The sequence below is a fragment of the Castor canadensis genome, chromosome 1, assembly GCF_047511655.1.
Source record: "Castor canadensis chromosome 1, mCasCan1.hap1v2, whole genome shotgun sequence".
NCBI lineage: Eukaryota > Metazoa > Chordata > Mammalia > Rodentia > Castoridae > Castor > Castor canadensis.
The window spans coordinates 150,720,490-150,743,760 of record NC_133386.1 but is presented as its reverse complement, the minus strand read 5'-3'; the positions used below and the strand labels follow the sequence as shown (position 1 = coordinate 150,743,760).

The 23,271-nt window shown below is 46.9% G+C and overlaps 1 protein-coding gene across 18 annotated transcripts in view; it reads right to left on the bottom strand.

Moving 5' to 3' along the window:
* Positions 1-23,271, bottom strand: part of Mical2 (microtubule associated monooxygenase, calponin and LIM domain containing 2) — a 207,554-nt gene that overhangs the window by 83,199 nt on the left and 101,084 nt on the right. For 10 of the 18 annotated variants that reach the window (XR_012435654.1, XM_074041514.1, XM_074041518.1 and 7 more), the window contains 9 exons: positions 20,130-20,198; positions 16,723-16,872; positions 15,210-15,332; positions 13,967-14,290; positions 13,638-13,739; positions 12,379-12,504; positions 3,026-3,133; positions 1,891-2,077; positions 448-536 (listed from right to left, as the gene is read on the bottom strand). Coding sequence is in view for 17 of the 18 variants with exons in the window: in XM_074041514.1 (XP_073897615.1) it covers positions 448-536; positions 1,891-2,077; positions 3,026-3,133; positions 12,379-12,504; positions 13,638-13,739; positions 13,967-14,290; positions 15,210-15,332; positions 16,723-16,872; positions 20,130-20,198 (1,278 nt within the window). In the remaining variant the exon portion in view is untranslated. The remainder of the gene's footprint in view (positions 1-447; positions 537-1,890; positions 2,078-3,025; positions 3,134-12,378; positions 12,505-13,637; positions 13,740-13,966; positions 14,291-15,209; positions 15,333-16,722; positions 16,873-20,129; positions 20,199-23,271) is intronic. The other 8 variants (XM_074041547.1, XM_074041599.1, XM_074041593.1 and 5 more) reach the window with 4 other exon arrangements.

Below are 23,271 nucleotides of genomic sequence, written 5' to 3'. Positions count from 1 at the left end.
GGGCGATACCACAGACCATCTATAAATTCAGTGGGCAGCTCCAAGAGCTTGGGAAAGGACTTGGAAACCACAGAAGGTCTGTCCCTAACTGCCATTCCTCTTGTAAGCAGCATCCTGTGGCCAGGTGGGTTCCAACAGAGAGGAATCCCATGGCTTTTGTATAGCTAAGCAAAAAGTCCCATCCCTGGTATGTGGGCAAGTCCTTCTTGGCTTTTCATGAGAAGCTAGCAGTCACTCACCTGGCCTCTGGAATATGGCAAACCCAGAGGCCAATGAGTAGAGAGATAAAAGGACCACGAACTGGAGGAAGGGGAGGCTTGTCTTCATCCGGAAGCAGTCTCCAACCCTCCAGGGTCAGAAAAGTCCATTGAAGTTGAGGAGCCCTTGAAGACCCTCTTCTCTCAAGGGGTCTTCCCTGTTGGACCCGCACTTTTGAGACAGACATACCTCTCTCTGTTGTTTCAACTCTGCTCGTCTCTTCCGCTGCTTGCCGTTGGTTTTACAGTGAATGAAGTGAGGCTTGCAGTAAAATTTGCCTGTAGAAAGACACAAAGTTTTCCTCTATAAACCAGAGTCACAGGAGGTGTAAGACAAGTGTCCGTCACTTTCCAGTCAGAATACACAGCTCAATCATGAGAAATAGCTCTGTCACCTGCTCTAAAGAAGTGACCCTGAGATGAGGCAGCCACATTCTGTTGTTCCAGCAATGGGGGAGTTCCTGGGCTGGGGCTAAAATCGTCTGGTGACCAAGTCTTCTGAGGCCAAGTTTCTTCATGAGACCAGTGGCCAGGGAGAAAAGTGGGTAGCTATGAGTATCAGCACCCCCAGTTTTCCTATCTGTGATCCTGGGGTGGGGACAGCTGAGATCAAATGGTGGCAATGACCAGAATAAAAAGACACAGGCAGGGTACACTTTGGGAAAATGGCCACTGCCTAAGACCATTGGACCTCTTCCAGAAAAGCTTTCCTGCTCACTGCTATGAGAGGAACAATGATGATGATAATAGGAAAAACCGACGTAGGACTTACTGTATACCAGGCACGTTCTAAACGCTGCACATAAACAATTCATCAATCCTCACAACCTTAGGAGCTAATTACTTTTGTGGTTTTTTGAGACACAGTCTTGCTATGTGCCCCAGGCTGGCCTTGAACTTGCAATCCTCCCACCCTTGCCTACTAAGTGCTGGGATTACAGGCATGTACCACCATGCTGGCCCCATTATTATCCTCATTTGACAGAGGAGGAAACTGAGGGACCACGTCCCGTTACTAAACACGACGAAGGCTAATATACTACCAAGGTTAGGTAGTACACTTTGGACTTGAAGCCAGTGGGTTAGTTTAAGGCTGTGTAATCCTAAATGCTGTGCTATGTTGCCTCGAGTCATATATGACGGAACAATTTCAAGGGTTGAAAATTAGAAGGTAATCACATGTTCCAATGAGTGTACTTCCTTTTCTGATATCTGGTAGGCCACTTATCAGAGGTCTACCATTATGCTTATTTTTATGATGCATACTATACAGAAATTAATATACCATCATTTATTAACCCCTTATAACATGCCAGGTATGGTGCTGAGCATGCTACACAGGTTTCAGGTTTGATTTTCTTGGCCACACAGGGACCACAGAAGGTGGTGAGGCTAAGGAGAAAGTGTATGCAGGTCCTCTGCACACACAGTAGAGGAAGGGCCTGATAAGCCGCAGGCACCCGTGGCTTCCCTCTGCCTGTAGCAGGAGCTCTCAGTTTCCCTACATATCTATCCTGATGACATTACACCCCCTCCTGGGAAGTGTTGAGTGTTCAGAGCCTCCATGGGGCTGGGAGCCCAGGGCAGGGCATCTGAGGCCAAGAGCAATGCTGTCCCAGCCCCTGGGGGTTACCTTCGTCACAGTCGAAGGCGTAGGCAGCCAGGCGCAAGGTGGTGGTGCAGATACTGCAGCGGAAACACTCGCGGTGGAAGAAGTAGCCCTCAGCGCTCAGCCGCTCCATCACATACACACGCTTCTTACAGAAGTAGCAGGTGTCGCTGCCACCCAGGCTCACGGGAAATACCTTTCGCATAGATTCCTGGGATCAGGGGAGAAGAACACAGCACGTGCTAGGGCTGAAAGAGTCTTCAAAGGCCAGGCCCTGGCTTTTAGAAATTCCAAATGGAATCAGGGTCCTTTGGGGCTCTGTCACTATAGCAAAGAGTGGCAGTTGGAAGGTTTACTGCTGACCCAGCCTCCAGCTCCTGGCGGGCTCCCCAGGCTGCCTGCTCCGGGACTGGTTGGTCTGAATGGGTGGGCGTAACACACAAGTGGGTCTGCCTAGTGACACTTTGTCCCGGGGAGTACGTTTTGGGCTCTGGAGTGGAGTGACTGAGACTCTGCTGAGGATGACCTTATGCATCCTTGCCCCTGTAGTGACTTAAGTCAGGCAAAGAAAGTCTGTGGTCTCAAATCTGTTTCAGAGAGTGAAGAAAAAGGACAGCTGTATCTTATAATCCCCCAGGCTACAAGTCACATTCCCATGTGCAAAGGGGAAGGTGAAAGGCTGGGGCAGGCTAGCCCTGGATGATCCCAGGACAATGAACAAAAGGAAACCAAATGAACTATCAACACACACGGCTGGTGATGGCAGCAGAGGCCTAGAGTGAGAAGGGGAGAATGAGAGGTGAGGCATGTGCTCCTCATTCCTCAATTCCATGCACAGGGCTGTTCAGACAGGACATGAAACATTGAAGGTCAGGAACATCAGTGTATGTAGACAGCCTCTAGGACTTGATACTGAGCAATTCTTTAGGACCACAGACATTACCTTGGCAGTTGGCCCATTAGGACCGATGAGGGTGATCTTAGGAAATGCAGCTTCCCTCTAACCTCTGCCTGGGTTCAACCCATTCCCTGAACCCTCTTGTTCCCTAAGTAGAGGTGCCTTCAAAGGCTCAGGTCATCCTCTCTGCATCCTGGGCTCCTGCCCCAGGAGGCCAGAGCCAGTGTCTGTGGGTGAAGGCTGGGGGGCACACGTCCTTACCAGGTCTGGAGAGGTGGCCTGGGTCTTAGGTCTGTGATCATTCAAGTACAAATTGACCAGGACTTCAGCTGCAGCCCCTATTCCGCTGGACACTTTCCCTACCGTCAGCTAGCCAAGAGCAGAGGTGAAGGAGACAGAGACAAAAGGAGAGGCCAGTTAGCACCCAGAAGGAAAATGTGGCAAGGCAAGGTATGGAAGAGGGCTCCACATCCACATGCAACAGCAGCCACGTTCCAGAGAGGCAAACCACCAGGAGCAGATGGTGGCTATTCTGGAGATGGAGAGACAGAAAGAAATAAAAGCCTGTGGCAAATACTGTAAAAAGACACATGCTGTACAATCCTACTTCTATAAGACACGAAGAGTGTCAAAATCAGAGAGACAACCAGTAGAGCAGTGGTGATGGGGAAATGGGGAGTTACTGCTTAATGGGTTTGGAATTTTGGTTTTGCAAGATGAAAAAAACTCTAGAGATGCATGGTGGTGTTGATTGCACACCACTAAAATGTATGTGGTATCACTGAAGCACCCGCTTAAATGTGGTTAAGATGATCAATTTTATACTGTGTATTTTAACACAATAAATGTTGGAACACTATTAAAAACCAAAGAACCCCATGGCTAGGGTGACCCACATGACTGGCAGAACCACATCCATTGGGAGTACGGGCCTGCAGGGATTCACTGAGCCTCTGGTTGCACAGACGGGTAAATGAATTTCAGAGGGGGTACGGATATACCTGAAGCCACTTAGTAAATAAATTTAAGCCTCAAGTCTGTTCTCAGTTCTCCTGACCCTCAGTCTGGGTCTTCATGGTATCTCTCATGAGGAGCAGGTGGAATTTTGATTCTCAGGCCCAATAAGTACCCCAAAGGCCTGTATTGCTGCAGTTTATAAAAGCCTACAAGATAGAAATGGCCAAGCAAAGGAGAGAAAGAAATCCAGAACCAAGCCCGCATAGATAGAAAGGCAGTCTTCAGCTATCCTCCTCCAAAGAGCTGCTGAGTGGATCATGGGGCAGGGCAAGGAACCAGTTCACCATGGGTGGGTTCTGAGATCTGGCACAAAGCACTGAGCTTCTGAACTTGGTTTCTTCATTTAGTAAAATGAGGACAGTTGTACCTGCCAAATGGATTTGTAGGAAGGACTGAGTGATAGAAGGGTATTCAAGTACAGCTTAGCAGTGGCTGGGTCAAGATGAAGGTGACTCATTCCTCTCTTCCTCCTCTAGATTCAGCTCACCCAGTCTACCCTTCAGTTCCGTGGGTCCCTGAGAAGCAGACATCTGTATCTGACCTGAGTCCCTCCTGGCCAGCCCACAGGCCAACAAGCAGTGGCTGGAGTGCAGAGTATGGCTGGGCTGTCTTGGGACGGTGGAGAGAGAACAGGAGCTCTGTGGCAGTGCTCAGTGGGTGCCAGAGCTGGGGCTGGACAGGACTAGTTCAGAGTTGGAGAGGCAGTATTCCAACAGGCCCTGGAGCACTACCTGATGATGGGTGATCGGTGCTGTGCTCCTGAGGGTACCCACAAATGCCTAGAGCCCTAAAAATGTGTCAAGGAGCCAAGAACCAAAACCAAAACATGGTACAATTACACATCCATCCCTTAGCAGACCCCAGCTGGCTCCCTTTCTCCCCAGCAGCAATGGAAGCCTACCTGGGAACACTACCATCTTCTCTGAGGGAAGACAAATACAGATTGTGTGAGATTCTGGAAATATGGTTCCTGGTCACCAGACTCCGGAGAGAGCGAGTCTCCAGACCCTGCCTAGCCTCCAAATTCGGCTCTAGAGGAATGGCCAGAGCAAACAATTTAGGTTGCAGGGCCTCTGGGCAAAGGTTGACAGCCATCAGGACCACAACAGTGACTCTTACATGGGTGAAATGATACCCTCCATCTAAACTGCTTTTGGGAGGCCACATGTGATCAATCCAGTGACAGCCTCAAGCACAAAGCAGGAGGTCCAGGAACAGTGAAGCATTGGACAGCAGGCTGCATATCTCACACAGCTCTGTGTAGTGAAGCCATCCCCAGCCCCTGAGGCTAACTCTTCTGACTCCAGCAAAAGTACAGGCACTATAGGGAGCAAGCTGGTGACAATGATAAGGTACCAGGGACCCTCACCCCTTTTCACATTATGGAAGCCCAGCACTAAGATCAGCTTTGGGACAGTTACTCCATTTCATGTGTGGGCTCTTGGGGACCCTGCAGGCTGTGGGGGTGTCTGATCCCTCAGGCTTAGGCAGATTGGGCCTCATTAGACTGTACAGAGTCCCCACTTCTCAGAGCAGCAGCTATCAGGCCCGCCACTCCTCCCCTCACACTGGCCCAGCCTGGGAGAACTTTCAAGTACACACTCTGCCTCTTTCAGAAGGCTACGAATGTCAAGAAACTTGGCTCCTGCTTCCAGGAAGGTTCAGTACAAAAAGCCATTGTTTGACTGATGTTTTTCATCCCCTGATGGGGCTCCCAACTCTGCCTCTCAGGTAGAAGCTGTAGAATACAAAGTACTTTCTGGATTTATATGAAAATAAACAGGAAATCTGAAGAGGTCAGATTTCCCCTGGGTGGCTGTCTCCTGGTGCTCTCCCAGAAAGACACCAGGTAAAGCCATGACACCCATGCATGATTACTGCCTCCATGGTTAGCAGAGATTGAGACTACACTCTCTTTGAGGCTTTAAATACAGGTCTTTAATGAGACCTTATTAACTACTTAGCTAATAGGCACTTTGTGCCACTGAGCTTCTGAGCAATCCTGACTTACAGAGCAATTACTGAAGCATGCAGAGGGTTGTGAGGTAGCTGGAGGTGTCACCAAAACACACTGGTGCAGCCACAGCCTGCTCAGATGTTCCACTGGCACAGGGTACTGTATAGGTTACCTGGCCAGGGGATTCAAGATGAAGACCATACCTAGTCAGTCCTTCCTTACATTATGGGCTCAAAGGCTCCTTTCTCCCAATAGCAGACACACATACAATCTGAGTGACATTAAAAAAAAACAAAAACCTGAACTGAACTGAAAGTATCTTCTCTCCCTTCTGCCCTTCTCATCTGCTGGAGACCTTCCCAGAATCAAGAACATGTAGACTAGGACTTTCTGGAGAGGTCACAGGGAAACCAGGTCATGGAGAACTTGTCTTAAGGGATGAGACAAGCCTTGAAGCTCAAAGATCAGTGTGAAGATGACCAAGAATCGAGAGTTGTGTTCATCTTTACCTGACAGCAGCTATGGCAGAATTGGTTCCACAAGAGGATACAACCAGCTGATTTCTGATAGCTCAGTGCTTCTCAAACTATCTATGGACAAAGACCAGGTTTTGTTTTTTCCTTTTAAATCTCTGATCTCTTGTGGCTTGATATTTCTCGATACTATACAAACAAATTAATGGAAATGACCCCATATTTGGATGTGTGGTAGGGTCAGGTTGCTGTGTGTGTTTCTCATGCTTAGTCTCATTTGTTGAACTGAATGGATCTTAGACCAGTCCCTGCCCATGGACCACACTTTGAGGATCCCTGCTCTGGTCAACTGGGGAATTACCAGATTGTCTCTCCTTTGAGAAATCAAGAAATGTTCAACTCATAGAGAAACTGCAGAGAAGCCGTTCTGGTATTGACCTCAGAGTAAGAGCTGAAACTTCCCTCAACAAGGAGATTCATACACTGAATGGTGAGCGCCACATGTTCTCAGGGAGGGCTGGTCAAGAGGAGCACTAATGATTTGTCTGGGATAATTTACTGAAATGTGAAATTGGGTCATCTGATGATTTCACCAAAAACAATCAAGCCTCAGTCACTTGTTTTTGTTTGTTTGCTTGTTTTTCTGAGACAGAGTCTTATTATGTACCTTGGGTTGGTCTTGAGCTGGCTATGTAGCCCAGACTGGCCTCAAACTGGAGGCCCTTCTGGATACTGGGATTACAACCATATGCTTTCACACCTGGTCGGCTGTCATTTTTTTTAATGGTGTTTTTAAAAATTAGCAATTTTCCATTCTCATGGGACTGCATTTGTAACTTTGTCTATATCTTTCAATATTCTTGTAAGTTTCAAGAATTTGGGTATTTTCACTACTTTTTTCCTCTTTTAAATTCAAATTATTTTCCACTAATTAATTAGAACAAGGTAGACTGGTTGGATATTTTAGGTAGACCATCATTTTGCATTACATCAGGCAGCACACACCATTTCCTTTCAGCGAGCCTCAGTTCCCTCAGCTATAAAATGGGCTGAGGGAGTAATGAAAGGGCTGTAAGAGTAAGTAATGCAGGGCTGTAAGAGTAATGAAAGAATCTGAGCCTCGCATGGTACTGAGCACCCAGGACACCCTTGGCAAATGGTCAATGAGTCTGAAGCATTGCTGTGTGTGTGACTTTGCATTTCCATGTTCTTTTCTTCTCCCTTAAATGACTCTCACTCTCCTCTGCATAAGCAAGAATGTGTGGCTCACACAGGACAAGCATACTGCCTTGTTATCTCTGAGCTAGCCTCAATTCAAACATGGCCACACAACTGTTATCACAAGCACCAATGCCAGAGGCTACAGAGATGGCTGATTCTCCAAGAAGCATTCTTCATGCGGGAGCATTTCTCACACTGTATTGAGCTGTGGCCTATCTCCCCCTCCAGTCTTCACCCCTTAATGTCAGTGATCTTGTTTTAGTTATCTCTACGTTCCTGGCATAGGCAAGACGTTCTGAATCATGGAGGAAGTAGGCTCCTGGGCCCTTTCTGTATGAAACAATGGAACATTCCTCCTGGGGTCTGGAACTCAGCCAGAGTACCAGGTGTCCAGGCTGTACCTCTTTGCAGAGTTGAGCCACCTGTGGCCATGTGGCCTGCTCTGAGCATCAGGCAAACCCACTGTAGGTCAGGCAGTGTGGAGAGTGGAGCTTCTAGGGCTTTGAGGCTTTGAGAAGAGGAGCCAAGGGCCCACTGGGACAAAGACAACATCCCCGAGGAGTCCCTTAATGAGAGAACACCAAAGGACAGGCTGTTAGACCCAATTCCTCAGCTATGTGCCTCAGGCAAGGGGAAGACACAGAAATGAAACTTTCTTATTTGAGGGCATCCAGGAATTGCATTCTCAGAGCTGAGATGCAGACCACCCTTTGGGGTTATGACCTTTCAGTGGAAGCCCATGTCTGCCCACATTTATCCCCAGGGGCTGGGCACTGTGTATATGCATCGTATGCAAATCCCTGTCAGGTAGGTCTGACAGTTCCACTTGGCAGGTGAGCAGGTGAGACGCAGGGAGGGTCTAACTCACTGGAGGTAGCACTATTCATAAGTGGCTAGGATGGAAATGGAAGCCTGAAGGCAACTCCTAATCTTTCAGAGATATGCATTTTAGAAAAATGAGCTTTCTTCTGAAAGTTTCTTCTACTGGGAAAGAGAACATTTACTGGATGCTTCAGGCATTTTGCATATGTTGGGTCACTGCAACATTCCAATCACCCTCAGGAATAGCTGAAGGCATCACCAGTTAAGAGAGTAGGAAATGAAGATGCAGAGAGGCCCACGACTTGTCCAGAGTCACACAGTGAGTAACTAGTACTTGGAATGGATATTGAATTCCAAGCTCATGTTCTTCTCCCTATAGATCCTGCCTCCCCAACACACACAAGCAATCTGCAAATTCAAATCCCTTAGCCTGGGACTCACAAAGCTGCCCGGCTCTATCTCTGGGACAGAAGAAAGACAGTCAGGATGGACATGGCCTTCAGATCCATCCTTCTACCAGATGAAACAAAAGCAGGTTGCCCAGCCCAGACTTGTCCAGTGATTCCATTCCCCCTAACATGCAAATCTCCAGAGTAAACCCTGCAAATCCCGTTCTAAAACAAACACCTTCAGGGGTAGAGAAAGTTCTTTTTGCAATGCTTGTTGCTGTTCTGACCTAAGAGGACTAAACTGCATCTCCAGCCTATGAAACAGTCCCCTTGCCCAACTGTACAAATGCTCAGCCGCCATTTTGTTTTTGTAAGAGCTCACCAGTCTTGGCACATGGTAGCAGCATGCCATGGGCCAAATCAACATAGTACACTTCTTTCTTGAAGAAAGAAATCAATGGTCTATAGGGAGTAGATGCTACCAAAGGAGGCTGGTTTGATGAGATTGAGGAAAAAAATGGCACTTGGGACATAAGATTGGACATGGATTTGAAAAACAGGCTCTGGCAATGGCTTGGGTCCTAAGAGATGGGGCCTCAAGACTCCCTATGCCTTTTCAGAACAACAAAACAATAGGACTACTTTGAACTTTGAAGCAGAGCGTCAGCTGAGAAGGCAGTGTCGTCTGAAGACAGAGCCCTGACTGCATCTCTTGAAGCTGGTGACTAAAGTTTGTGTCCCTGTGGGTAGCACATGCTCCTCATGATAAGTTTGGCCAAATCTACTCCCCTGAGGTGGTGATTAGTCCTGGATCCTCAAAATTGGGGAATAGACATTCCAGGGCAAAGAAGACCACACTGCCTGCTGGGAGGTTGCCAAGGGCTAAGTATCCATTTCCAAGTGCATTTTTCTTACTCAGGGTCCCATGAATTGAGGCAACCTTGAGTCACTGGGTAATCAGAACAGACCATCATCTATTGGGAAGACCCCAGGCTTTGAACTCCACCAAGATGGAATGTAGCTGTTTGTCACTAAGTCATCATCTGCTTTTAGGGGAAGCCAGTTCTCTCCTCAGAAGCGGTTAGGATTCTGCCAGACTCTCCATGTATGAAGCCCAGTGGCTAATTAATGCCAGAAGGGACTTGGGGAGGGAGGAAGGACCGGAGGAAGGGTGAAGCTGGCAAGGTCCCTTCCAAGACTGCTTATAACTGAAAGCTCACCACTCTATCCCTAATGGCCTCACTCACAGTAAGACCTGCAGAGGCCCGTTGAGTATGGCTACTTAGACAAACTAAGGCACTCAGAGGGATTCAGTGGCTTGCCCAGTGTCCCAGGTTGGCCCCTCTGAGAGTTCCCTAGTCGTTCCTAGCTACACTTGAAAGGCACAATAATCTGCAATGAGTAAGTTGGAAACTGTTAAGATAGCCTAATTTGCTGTTCAAGACTGCTCAGTTTTCATGTTCATAGGAAGACCCCCTTCTGCCCACCACATTTTAAATTGCTCCCCTCCCCCTAGAACTCCAAGCCTCTGCTACTGGCTCTAAATCTTCCATAGGAAGAATTGTCTTATTTTCTAACATTTTATTATTTAATGTACTTATATAGTATACTATTGTTGAGTGTTTACTTCCCCCTACTAGAATATAATACTCATTAAGGTAGGAATTTAACTCTGTATCCCAAAAGCCCAAAGAACCCAACACTGAGTTCATTTAATAAATATTTGTTGAATAAATGAACATTCATGTATTGGCTTATTGAGTGACCTTGGTTTAAAGTTGCCTGATAGCTTGATGACAAGGCCTTGATAGGGCCTAAGCTCACTGACAAGAAGGGTCTCTCTCAGACCCCAGTAGCTCCTCATGCTCCCAGTACCCTGACTCCTGCCATCACTCAGAGAGTATACTGGAAACCAAGTCAAAGAACTTATGAAGGGTGGTGGCTTTTTACCCTAGTTCTGCCCTGTGAGAGGACCTTTCTGGAGGGTAGAAGAAAATCAGGGATAAGAAAGGGCCTTGAAAGGCTCTGCTGTGAAGGGCCCAGGCTGCTGGAAAGGCGATGGGCAGGGAAAAGCAAGGTGGGGCCTGGCTGACCAGGCATTAGCCACTGCCTGGTTTGTATCCAAATGTCCCTGTCAAAGGTGCCAATGACTTTTTCTCACAGCAAGAAGTCACCCATGTAAGATTCCTCTCCCTAGCTGGGCAAAAATGCTGTGCTGAGAACTTGCTGATGGCGATGACAAAAATGTCTATGCCCTTTCAGAGCTCACTATAATGTGAGCCAGGGACCACTCATACATAAGGGAGAAGACAGAGGCCCAGACATCCAGAGGACTTAAAGCCAAACACAGCTGAAAAATGGCTGACATGGAGCAGGGTTCTGGGTGTCTTGGTATCCCTACTATGGCTGTTTTCAGTGGCGGTTCAAGAGTGGAAGTGTTTGTGTTCCTCTATTTCACCTATGACTGTTCTTCTGAAGTGCTCTCTTTGGAGAAGGTGACAGTAATAAGATTCCTTCCTCCTTTCTTGGGGACTCTACCTCACCCTTCTCCCCATGGAGTCGGGGGGGGGGGGCAACAAGAGTGGAACACCCCCTACACACCCAACTACACACCAAAAGGCCACTGTAACTTTCTACAAATGCAAGAGCACAAAGCTGCTTTGTCATGAGCCCAACAGCACAGAATTGAATGAGCAATACTTCAAATATGCAGTCCTTCTGATAGGGCCACTTGGCACTTCACACTGAGCCTTGGTAGATGCCAGATAGACAGGTGTGTTCAGAGGACAACCTGAGAGAGGTGAAAAAGTGCCCCAGACCCAAATGTAATTGTTCACGGAGCATCTTTTTATCCACTTAAACCAAAGTCAGCTCCCTAGTCCCATTTCCCTCCAAGCCAACCTCTGTACTGGTACCTGAGTCATCTTTCTAGAACACAGAGTTGATCCACTGATGGTTCACTATAACCCAGAGAAGAAAATGAAATTCCTTAACACCCAGATGGTGCTCACTTTTACTCTCACTCTCCACACCCCAGAATTACTTTGTCCCCAAAGTAAGAGTCATGCCAGATTAGTCTCCTTCCATTTCATATCAGTCCTGCCTGCCTGCCTTCCACTGCACATGCTAGACCCTCTGTAAAACACCCTCACCCATCCTTCTCTCTAGAAAAATCCTCCTGTGTAACCATCCACACTCAGCTCCCATATTACCTCTTTTGTGAATCCTTCCCAGGATTCTCCTCTCATTTCCTACAATCCTGTCCTTATACCTCTTAAGTGAATTAATGAATAGCATTGTATTAGGTTTACCATGTGAAATTCTCATCTCATTAGGTCAAACAGCCCAACATCAGCAATTCCATATAGTAAAAATGTGACTTCTTCCTATGATAATGTGCTGTCATCAGCCAAACTGTAGCAGAGGCCCAGGACCACTACCCGCCTTCTTCCCTCAGCATCTGGCCCAGTGCTTGGCATCCAGTGGTTTCCTGATTAAAGCTTGCTGGATGAATGAGCACTGGATGGCAGAGTTTTTGTAGGCTGCCTATTTTGCTAGTTGTATACTTCAACACAAATCAAAACTGAATCCAGGACTGTTTGTAAAGTATCTTACAAATTTTCATCCCAGCCAAGCCAGGCTCCAGATGTTTGCTCGTCTGCGCAGGCCAAGCAGAACACGAGGACATCTCGGCACATGCAGGGGGTGGGGACAGTAATGATGCCAAATGACTACCTTTTTGGCTGGAGAAGTAGACTCAACAGTTGATGGAGAGGAAGTAGCAGCTGAATCAGGAGATGGAAGGCAAGAGGGAGAAGACGGAGGATGAGTGTGAGACAGGCCTTTAGAGAGTAGTTTATTCTGCACAGAACAGAGATAGAGGAAACTAGGATTATCCCAGGAGCAGACACAGTGATGCAGCCCTACGCCTCGCAGGGGAGAAGACACTGAAGCCTGTGGGTTCAGGACAAAACAGAAGCCTGTCTTTGGAGCCAGGCAGGATTATGTGGCTCCTGGTTACACTGCATCCTACTACCATGGTTCCAGCTCCCTTGTCACACCAAAATAGCTCGAGTACATCCTTCTATTCCTGCCTGCATTCTCTCCAGCTAATTACTGAAGCCCTCACCCCGGAGCTTGGTATGAAGCAATAACCCTGGGCCACTCTGGGGCAGGACAGAGCAGGGGCCTCTGCAGCTGGGGGTAGACAACTGTGCTGGCCTCCTGGAGGCTGCTGGAACCATAAAAATGAACTAAGTGTCAAGCATCCCTCTAAATGTCAATGACTACATCAACAGCAGAGGACACAGGTCTGGAGGAGGCAGAGAAAAAGCAGCAGAGGAGTTATGTTCTAGAGACAGGCTTGCTGCAAGTGGATGACTTCACATGTACACCTACCGTGGGGCCTTATTCTCACTCTTTCAGCTCCCTACGAGCACACCCTCTTCTTTTCTGCAAGTTTCTAAAGCAGTAGCTGGCTTGAAGGGACCTATACTTCCTACACTATGGGAAGATTTTCCTTCTTGGCTTGCTGTTATCCTTTGGAGAAGTGAAGTCCAGGTTATGGTATGGGTTTACCCTTGTTATCTTGTGCCTCCCTTATCAGGACCCAAAAAAACTGCATGAACAATTGGGTTGCTTTCACCTTAAAGGCACTGTGAGTCTTAACAACTGACCAGTGTTTCCTCTTTGTCTTGGCCCTTTGGAAGCTTAGAGTCTACCTAGAAACTATCCAGGGTTTAACAGCCTGGGTTTCTATTGGACTTACTTTCCTGACTTTCCCTTTGTCGTGATGTGTCAAGTTATCTTGAATCTTTGCATTTGGTTCTTTTTAGATGCCACCTCAAACTCTTTAGTGGCTTGAAAAATAAATGGCTCCTCATGTCACTGAAGGAGGAGGAAGAAGGAAACCAAGCTGTAGAAGCTGGTTCATGGCTACCCGGCTGGATGTCCAGCTCCTGGGTTCCTGAGGATTCTGAAGGCCCTGGCTTTACCTGTGGGAAATCCCCGTGTCCAAACATGGAGGCCAGGTGAGCTGCCTTCTCCTTAATGTTCTTTTTGTGAAATTCCCTGTTGGCCAAGTTCTGAGCCCTCTTCTGTAGTCAAAGCAAGAACGGAGAAAGAAAAGAGATGGTGACAGAGACCATGAGGGTCACCTCCAAGAGGAGGCAAGGGAGCAGTTTGGGGCTTGTGTTGCACCCAGCACACAGAAGACAGGAGACAGGGAAGGAGCAGGAGGAGAAGGGATAGGCTGTGGGCAGGATGAGAGAGAGGGAGGAAGCCACTCAGACACAGACACAGGCAGGGAAAGGTGGTCTTTCACCTGGACAATCTTTTCTTCCACCTGCTGTAGCCGCCGCAGCACCCCAGAGAGGGCCAATGTCCCATGGCAGGTGGGAGGCAGGGCAGGAAGGTTTTCTGGCCCACCCAGCTGCAGGTCTGACTTGGCCCTGGCTCTCCAGGGCCTGGTTGGGCACTCACCACCAGCAGATACTTGATTGAGTTCTCTGAGAACCTGTCCCGTCACAACCACAGAAGGGAACTGGGAGAGAGGGAAAATCAAACTTCCTTCCTTCCTGAGACACTTCCATAGACCTCCTGTAAAGACTCTCCGTGTTTCAGGGGCAGAAGGCACAGCAGGTGTCACCTGGAGTAAGACTGCACATTGGCCTCAAGTACTGACCTTTTGCTCTTACATTAGGATCACCTAAACTACACCACCCCAGGTCCCACCCCAGACCCCAACCCAAACCTCACAACCCTGATTCCTATCCTAGCCACACCTGAGATCATCTAGGATCCTTTAAGAAAATACTCAAGTCTGGACCCAAGTCCCAAGGATGCCAATTTAATTGTCTGAGTGTGTATGAGACTGGTATTTAAAAAAATATCCAGTGATTCACGTGCACAGGTGTGTACACAGACACACAATAGCTATGTCAGATGCACAGCTACCTCACTCCACCTGGAAGCAAACACAAAATTTTAATGCTGACCAGATGTCATTGGAATTTGTGGTCACTCATAGTGATTCTGTTAAAATTCAAAACCCAGAGATGGGACCTGGGTAAGCCATAGTCCCTCCATACAAAGCCCCAGCTACTCAGGTACCTGGGAAGGCCTTCACCATGCTGCAGCTTCACCCCTTTCAGTTGGGTGCAGACAGGTGGCCACCTGAACCCATTGCAGTATTGCTTTTTCATTGATTTGAAAATCAGCCTATTCAAGTGGTCAGTCTGCATGTAAAGCTCAGTGTCACAGGGGCATCACCCCAAACACCCCACAATCAGCAGGACAAATTGTTTTCCCCTAAGCAGCAGCACCAAGAGTGTAGTGGCTGGTCAGTAGGTCCCTCTGATGGGCTGAAAGATCATTGGTACGTATTTTAAGTGCTGCACATGTGGCTATGCTTACCTATAAAGGTGGTGACCTCATGCTGTGCATGCTTGCCCAGAGAATCTACAATCAGCCCTATGTGGAGAGTGGAGAAAGCCACTGACCCCTGTCCCTGGGCTCAAAGTCCCCTCTGACTTCACCAAGACAGCATCCACTGGAAGGAGCCCTACCTGCCTTTTCAGAGGTGGTGGTGGGCTGGGACTGGGCTCCTCCACTTTGGGGCAGCGAGAGTTAACAGGACGGTCAGAGGAAGAGCACAGAATGGGCTTACCTATCCCCGAGACATGGTGTTCCTGGGAGAAGAAAGGCCAGTCCGAAAAAGCAGCCGCAGGAGACAGGAAGGAAAAGGTGAGTCAGATGGAGACACTTGGAGGTAGAAGAGGAGTGGTGAGATGCAGTTTTCAAGAACAGAGAGAAAGCTGCCCAAGCTCCTGCAAGCTGGGTCCAGCTGGGAAACTTCAGTTCTGACTCTCCATCCATGTGAAAAGGAGTCCTGGAGTCCTCTCCTTGTGGGCAATGTGTGAATTCCACAGGCCTTGCTGTTGGCTCAGACACAGGGCCTTGGGCCATCACTGCCAGTCCACACCAGGCCAGCATAGCAAGTTCAGGAGTCCTACTGTCCACTCTATCATGGGGATGCTTTGGTACCTTTCATGGAACATAGCCCTGGCCAACAATGGAGGATTGAGGGAGGCCAACCCTCCAGAAGGAGCAATTGAGAAGAATATTTTTCGAGAATTACAGGCCCCAGGAAAATGTGTCCTTGAAACAAAATCACTTCCTGGGGAAGTTTAGTCCAGGAGAAGCATGGGTCACAACAAGACCAACATCTTGTCTCTGATGGCCTCTAAAGCTAACTAGCCAAGAGTCTACCTTCCTAAAAGAATCCTAATTCTGTAATGGGACAGGTGTCCTCCATTGGCAAACAGAACACCCACCTTCCAAGCTTTTATACTGTGGTAACAGCATCCTCAAAGAAATGCAGGGGGACAAACCAAGTCATTTCAACATAGACAATGAACAGGAGTCAACCTGCTCCAGCCTCAGACTGGCCCTGGTCAGATGTAATAGCCCTGCCAGGCTGATGGGGGCATAGGGCGGGGATAGTGCCAGGGAACACTTGGAGGGTTGGCTCTAATCCTTTTGGTAGATCTCTGGGTCAGCTTTCTCTAGCCTGGATGAGTTTTCTCACCATGGACTTGGTCAGTCCTCTCCCATTCAGCCAGCATCTTAAAGCTCCCTAGAGTTCTACTATCTCAAAGTTGGCTATAAACCAAGTCACAGTTTTAAAATAAAGCCAAATTAGGACATGGATTTCTTTACTACAGAATGGACACCAGCAAACTCTGGTCCATATTCTTAATCTTGCCTGGTTGTTTTTTTTAAATAGATATAAATTAAGTTTTATGGTATCATAGTCACTCTCTTTGTTTACCCATCCTCTAACGTGGCTTTCCTGCCACACCAGGAGAGCTGCATCATTGCAACAGGGCAGTATGTCCTTTAAAGTGTAAAACTGGGGTTATGTGGCCTCATGGAAAAGCCTGCTGTCCCCTGACCAAGAAGCTTGAGTCTCAGTTTTCACCAGGTCTGGCTGGCGTACCTCAATTCTAGCCTGATCATTCCTTGCCAGCGGGGTCTGGTCACCAGGAGGAAGGTGAGTGAGCATCTGATACAACTCACCTGCTTCAGGACTGAGGTGTTCCGGGTGCTCTCCTCAAACTTGGCCAGCAGCTGATTTGCCATGGACTTGACTTTGTTCTGATTTCCACCTTCCTTATTGGTGCTGCCCTCTTGATTGGAGACCAAGCTACGGCTGGTGAAGGTTGATGGCTGCAAAGGTCAAAACAGTACATTGGAGGCTGGATTCTGAAGCCCAGGTATCAGAGAGGGGCCAAGGGTCTCAGGCCATGGGACCAGTTTTCTGAAGCAAGACTTTCTCCATGGGCTGAGGAAGTGAGGCAGACCAAGTAGGGCCACCCAACAGAGACAACATTCACAGGGTGAATGTGTCTCCCCAAAGGATGGGCACAGTCAGGCTTGGGAGACAGAGTTAGGCTTCGGATCGTGACGTTTTCATTCCCTGTGATCTTGGCAGTTTACTTCTCTGAAATTTCCTCATCTATAAATTGGGAGGATCAACCTACTTGAAGTGTTTATTGTGCTTTGTTATAGAAGGAAGAATAAAGAAGTGTTGTGTAAATTAGTTTCTAAAACATATCATGTGATTGAAAAGAGGTGAAGAGTTGGGGGATGCTGGTCAGGCAAGGCACAGGCTCTGGGCTTCTTTCTCTTCTCTCCTCAGCACCCCCTTCCAAACTTCAACCAGAACTGCTCAATGTTTGCTGCCTTTTAACGCATCTTAATTTAGAAATAATTTTAGATTTATACAAAAGTTGCAAAAACAGCATCCTTCAGATGCCTTAAACATAACCTTGGGAATAATCATGGTAGTGTTATCAAAACTAAGAAATTAACATTGGCTTGATACTGTTCACTGAACTGAAGGCTTTGTTTAGACTGTATCAGTTTTTCCACTAATGCTCTTTTTCTGTTCCAGGCTTCAACCCAAGATCCCACACTGCATTTAGTCATCATGTTTCCTTGACCTCCTTCTAAGCAGTGATAATTTCTGTCTTTCCTTGTCTTCATGACCTGATGTTGAAGGGTACTGGGCAATCATTTCATCAAAAGTATCTTGCAACCTAGGTTGTCTGATGTTTTCTCATGAGTAGCCTGGAGCTATAGGTTCTGGGGAAGGATGCCACAGACATGAAGCACTTTTCTCATTCCATCCTGTTGGGACATACAATTGTAATACAACTTCTAAATGGTAGTATAGGCATTGATTGCTTGGTTTTGCTAGTTTACAAAACAGAGTTCCATGTGAGGTTTCTCTAACTCATCTGCTAACCATAAAAATTTGAAAATGACTGGTGTTTCATAGAAATGTTTGCTCCTCCTTCCAGTAGATCTCCTACATACCTCAAAGCATACCTAGTGGTGCTGTGCCAAGTGGCCAGTCAGCTGTCTCAAGAAGAAAATGAGAGCCAGTGGGGTAGCTCAGTGGGAGAGCACTTGCCTAGCATGTACAAGAAAGGCCCTGGGTTTGATCTCAGCAACACACACACACAAAGACAATGAATTTCCCATGGAAATAGCATTCTCAAAACAACAGACATGTTCATTTAGGCAAGCTAGAACTGATTGGTTTTTAAATAAGATCCCTAGGAGGAACAGCCCCGTGGGAAACTATCTGTGTATTACCACTCTGAAGTGCAAAGCAAAGAATTGCTCCCTGCTTCAAAGCATGAAGTGTGACTGTGCACATCAACACAGGCTTGAAGAGAGGAGGGTGTGTTTACTGAGTAATCACTGTTTGTACAAGACCAAAGTCAGCCAACACAGTGTACCACACAGGTCAGTGCTCTCGGATGTCAATGGGCACACGAAAGACCTGGGAACCATCTTCAAAAGCAGATTTGATTTCAGCAGGTCTGCATTTCTAATGAGCTTCCAAGTGATGCTGATGCTGCTGGTTGTTGGAGTAGCAATAACTCAGAAAGAATCATCATTTTGTGTAAGGAGACTTTAAGCAAAACAGCTGCCCCTCAAAACAGCCATCTCAGAAGGGGCAAAAGAAAACAGATTTCTTCCCACTCCAGCTCCTGGGCTGCCAGCAGTAGCAGTAGCAGTAGCAGCAGCAGCACAGATACCCCTCAAGAAGCCAAGGGTGAAAGGCAGGAAGAGACCCCTAACCCAGACTACTTGAACTGGAGGAAACAGGCAGAAGCAAGCTACAAGAAGGGGAAGTAGAGAGCCACCCTGTGACCTGGGGGAAGGGATGTGACTTAGCCCTGCAAAATAGCTCTCCAACACTGAGTTATTTCCTTATTTACTGGCTTCTTATTTACACAACAGCTGAGTGGGGAAACCCAGTTCTTGCTGGGATTGCCTAAAAAACTCTGCAGAAACTATAGACAAGGGTGCTCTGGACTTGGAAGGAAGAATGAGTATATTCACATTTTCAGATGTGAACTGAACTCCAGGCTTCTTTGATCAGAGAGTGGGGTGAGGAGTGGACAGCCTCGCTCCCCCAGGGCGGCCTCTCTGCTCCATTGATTACATAGTTCACTGCTGTGAGATGAAGTAGGTCGTAGACATGAACAATAATGTCCTAGAAATACATCAATAAAACCTCTCAACAACACAGAATACAAAAAGCTCTTCTAACATCTATGAAAATCATGTTGTATAAATTAGCCATGTGCCTCTAAGTCATTTTTTGGTATCAGCCAGTAGGCTACACTTCATTGACATGTGTATGATTACTTTTGTAGAATTAGAATGACTTTTTAAATGAAGTGTATATCTCAGGTGTCCTTAAATTGCTACTTGGGGAAGCAGGAGCTGCTTTTTCTTTCAGCTGATTTTTTTCTGAAGTAGGTGAGATCAGAACTTTTCTTTTTTTTTTTTTTTTTACAAAGTTGCCAGCAATTTTCTTCCTTCACCAGAAGGTGGCACCTGTGGGCACAGGTTCATTTGCCTTAAAGACTGAAAGAGCAGAAAAGAATACCATGGGAGAAAATGGGGCCTACCAACACTTCTTTTTTGCTTACTATTTGCTGTGATTCAATAATTATTAACATGTATCAGATGCCATATTTGGCATGTTGTATGTATTTTTCTTTTTAAAACAGGGCCTCTCTATGCAGCCCAGACTGACCTTGAACTTGAGATCTTCCTGCCTCCATCTCCTGAGTGCTAGGATTATAGTGTTTGCTACCACACCCAATTTCTGTAACATCTTATTAATCTTTAAAAAACCTTGCAAAGTTTCATACATTTCAAATGTATCATCACATTTTACAGACATGAGCCATGCCCTGGGGAAGTTGTGTTTTTCAAGGTTACATAGCTGGTAAGTAGTGAAGCGAGGATCAGAAACCTGACTATTTTCCCAACAAGCCAATCCTAGCACCCAGTGGTTTGTGACAGAAAGAAGAGCTGTCATGACCAGGCAGGCCTGGATCCACTAGATGTCAGCAGGAAATGGGCCTTTGTTTGGGTGGAACCCTGCACACACACACCTCATCCAAGTTGCTGAAGCCTCTCCGCCTCCGTTTGTTCATGTCGTTCTCTTCAGTTTGGACATCTACCTGCGGTGACCAAGAAAGCATGGTGAACTCAGGACTGTCAAGGGCTTCATTTCCACAAAAATCCCCAAGGCCACAGGGCTGGCCTTGAACTGAAAATGCACAGGGATGCCTTCCTGCCTGTCAATAGCTGCTGGTCTAACGGCAGACACAATAACAAATAACACTGCACCCTGACAAATGCTATCACAGAGTTATTTTTAGACACAGTGGAGGGAGCCTTATTCTACCTAGGGAGCCAAAGGATTGCTCAAAAGGTTTGGGAATTACATCCCAAAGAATCATGGTGAAACATCCCAAAGCAGGCAGAATCCTTGTGACATAAGCAGGGCAGGGATTGTCTCTATTGCAACGTGACCTTGGGCTGAGTAGTTTAAGCATATACCCAAGGTCACAGCCAGGTCTGCTGATGCCCTCATTGGAGACCACCTGGGGTCTCTCTGCAACTCGGGAGCCTCTCCTGAAGAGGCAACACTGTCTGGGATCATTGTCTGGACTAGAATGAGCTGTCCAGGGAATTGGTGGCAAATTAAGTCTACAACTCAGCAGCCATCGTATTTAATTAATTTCAAATAAGCCTGGGATACAGCCTGAGGACTAAAGTGGCCATATGGCTAGTTTGCCCTCGACAGTTCTGATTCACTGCCTCCCCACTTCAGCATTAACTATTAACAGTGTCCCATTTTACTATCAAAAATATCCCGGTTTGCACAACCGGGTTTCTCTAATGATGACCTCCTTGTTGCCCACTGTCTGTTGCCTGAATGAGGACATTTAAAACTGGAAAACCCTGCTCAACCTAAGCCCCTTGTATCACACCTGAAGCGCTTTGAAAGGTATATCACTGTCAGGCTATCTCTTGAGGAAATAAGGCTGGGGTGGGGGTGGAGATTCAATTCAGTACTGCCTTTGTATCCTGCTGGACAAGCCCATCCTTGACATGGGCCAAGCTCCATCATCCACTTTTGAGGCTAGTCCTCTCAACTACCAGCCTCCAGTTTCCGGGCCTTTCTCCCAACAGCTAACTCCCTCTGGGCTACGGAGCCATGCCCCATGGACCATGTACGCCCAACACTTGGAGGCCTTCATGGCAGGACAAGATCACATCCCAGCCTTTCCTCCACTGTGGATTAGGAAGAGGCTGCAGACCACCCACTCACCACAAAACCAGGCATGCAGCCCAGCCAGCCACATACATCCTTGTTCTGCCCAACCACAGGAGAATCCTTTTAGTTACGGCTGTTGTAAAATAGCAAGAACTCTGAGCACCCCAGCACCCATGTGCCTTTGGAAAACACTCCTCATCACCCCCAGCCCCTCCCCACATTCAACAGCATCATTTTTTTTTTCTGAAGAAAAGATCAACCACAGTTTAGTCATTGATATTTGTTCAAAAATTTGACCCAGGCAGCATAAAACAACAGATCAAAGGGCCCTGCCTTCCCTTCAACATTTCCCTCAGCTTCTCATAAATCATTATTTTTGTGAATGGAAATAATTTCAGCCCAAATGGTTGGGCAAACACCAAGAGCAACAGATGACCTTATTTTCAATGATGTTGGGTCTTAGAGGCATAGGCTGTCTGGGGCCCCAGCTCGACAGCTCATGAATGCCACTCTGGGCCCAAAACTGGAACTGTGAGAAGTACAGAATGTTCTACCAACAAGAATGCTTCGTGCATAATCTCAGAGTTTTCTGTTGTTTTTTATTTCCATCTTAAATGAGGACTTGGCTCTTCCCTCAAAAAGCAACACATTCTACTCTCTCTTTCACACTCAACAGTCCAGGGAGGTACTGTTTAAACCATCAGTGCCTGTATAGACTTTGCCAGCCATGTTACCCGCAGGCTCACAGAAGGCAGCCAGGGAGAGTGGACCCAGCCAGCAGCTCCTAAGAAGACTCCAAATCCTTCAGGGGGAATAAAGTGATACATCCACCTTGACCCTGGGACACTAAAATGCAGTCTACTTGGAAAGGTTAGCAATGCATGTACTTTTCCTTTTGGGTTTATTATTGAAGCAACGAGTCTCAACTAAGATCTAGGTTAAAACAAAAAGATGAAGAAAATTCAAACCTATAGGCTTATCTAATTTTTTCTTATCTGCATATTTAATTTGGAATTCAAAATTGACCCAGGATCACCATCTGCTTGGACCTTATTACACTCTACAAAGAACTAGAAGTACAGAAGAAAGCAAGCACTTCTTATGCCAAGAGACAGCACGAGAATAAACATAATTTAAATTTACTTTCCTGCAAGTTTTTCAGCTTTTACACCCTCAGAACATTTTCTTATCATGATTCCCCAAGGATTTGAAAGAGTCCATGTGCCAAAAGGCATTTATTAAACTGGTTGTTTTCCCCCTTTAAAAAAAAAATTCAAAGATATAACATCTGCCAATCTGATTGCTAATTTGATTTGCATAAGATAACCATGTTCCCATACTTCCTGAGTTAATGTGATTTGGGCTCAAAGCAAACAACCTTTATATTTAGTTAGCTGGGACAACCTAACCCTGGAGAAATTTAGACCTGGGTCATTGGAAGAGACAGGCCACTGGTTGATCTGGCTGGCAGTTATGATAGGACCACTCATGAGAGTTGTATGTGTGAACTCCACTCTGCTAGGGACCAAAGCTGGAGAAGGACCTGGCTGAACAGGTCCAGAAACCCACCTGGTTTCTGGGATGGCCTTTCCAGGGAAGGTGGCAACTTATATGTAAGGAGTGGGCTTGGAATGGGACAAAACTCAGGTACTCTGACTATGCATAAAATATAACATGTGCAATGAATATTCTGTCATAAATACAGGCATCACCCATGTATGGAAGGTCTCGGAGAGTACAGGCAGGTAGACTGAGTGTGAGCATGTGCGTGTATGTGTGAACACGGGAATGACTAAGGCTGAGGAGATATGTTTAGGTGTCACCTGTTTACACAGTGACAAGAGCTGTGGAGCCCCTGAGGAACTGTACCATGCTAAGAATGGTACATGCTTTAGATGCTGACAAGGATCATAGGCAGACTTGCAGAGCCAGAACAAGGGTTTTTAAAGAGGAAAATATAACCCCCAAGC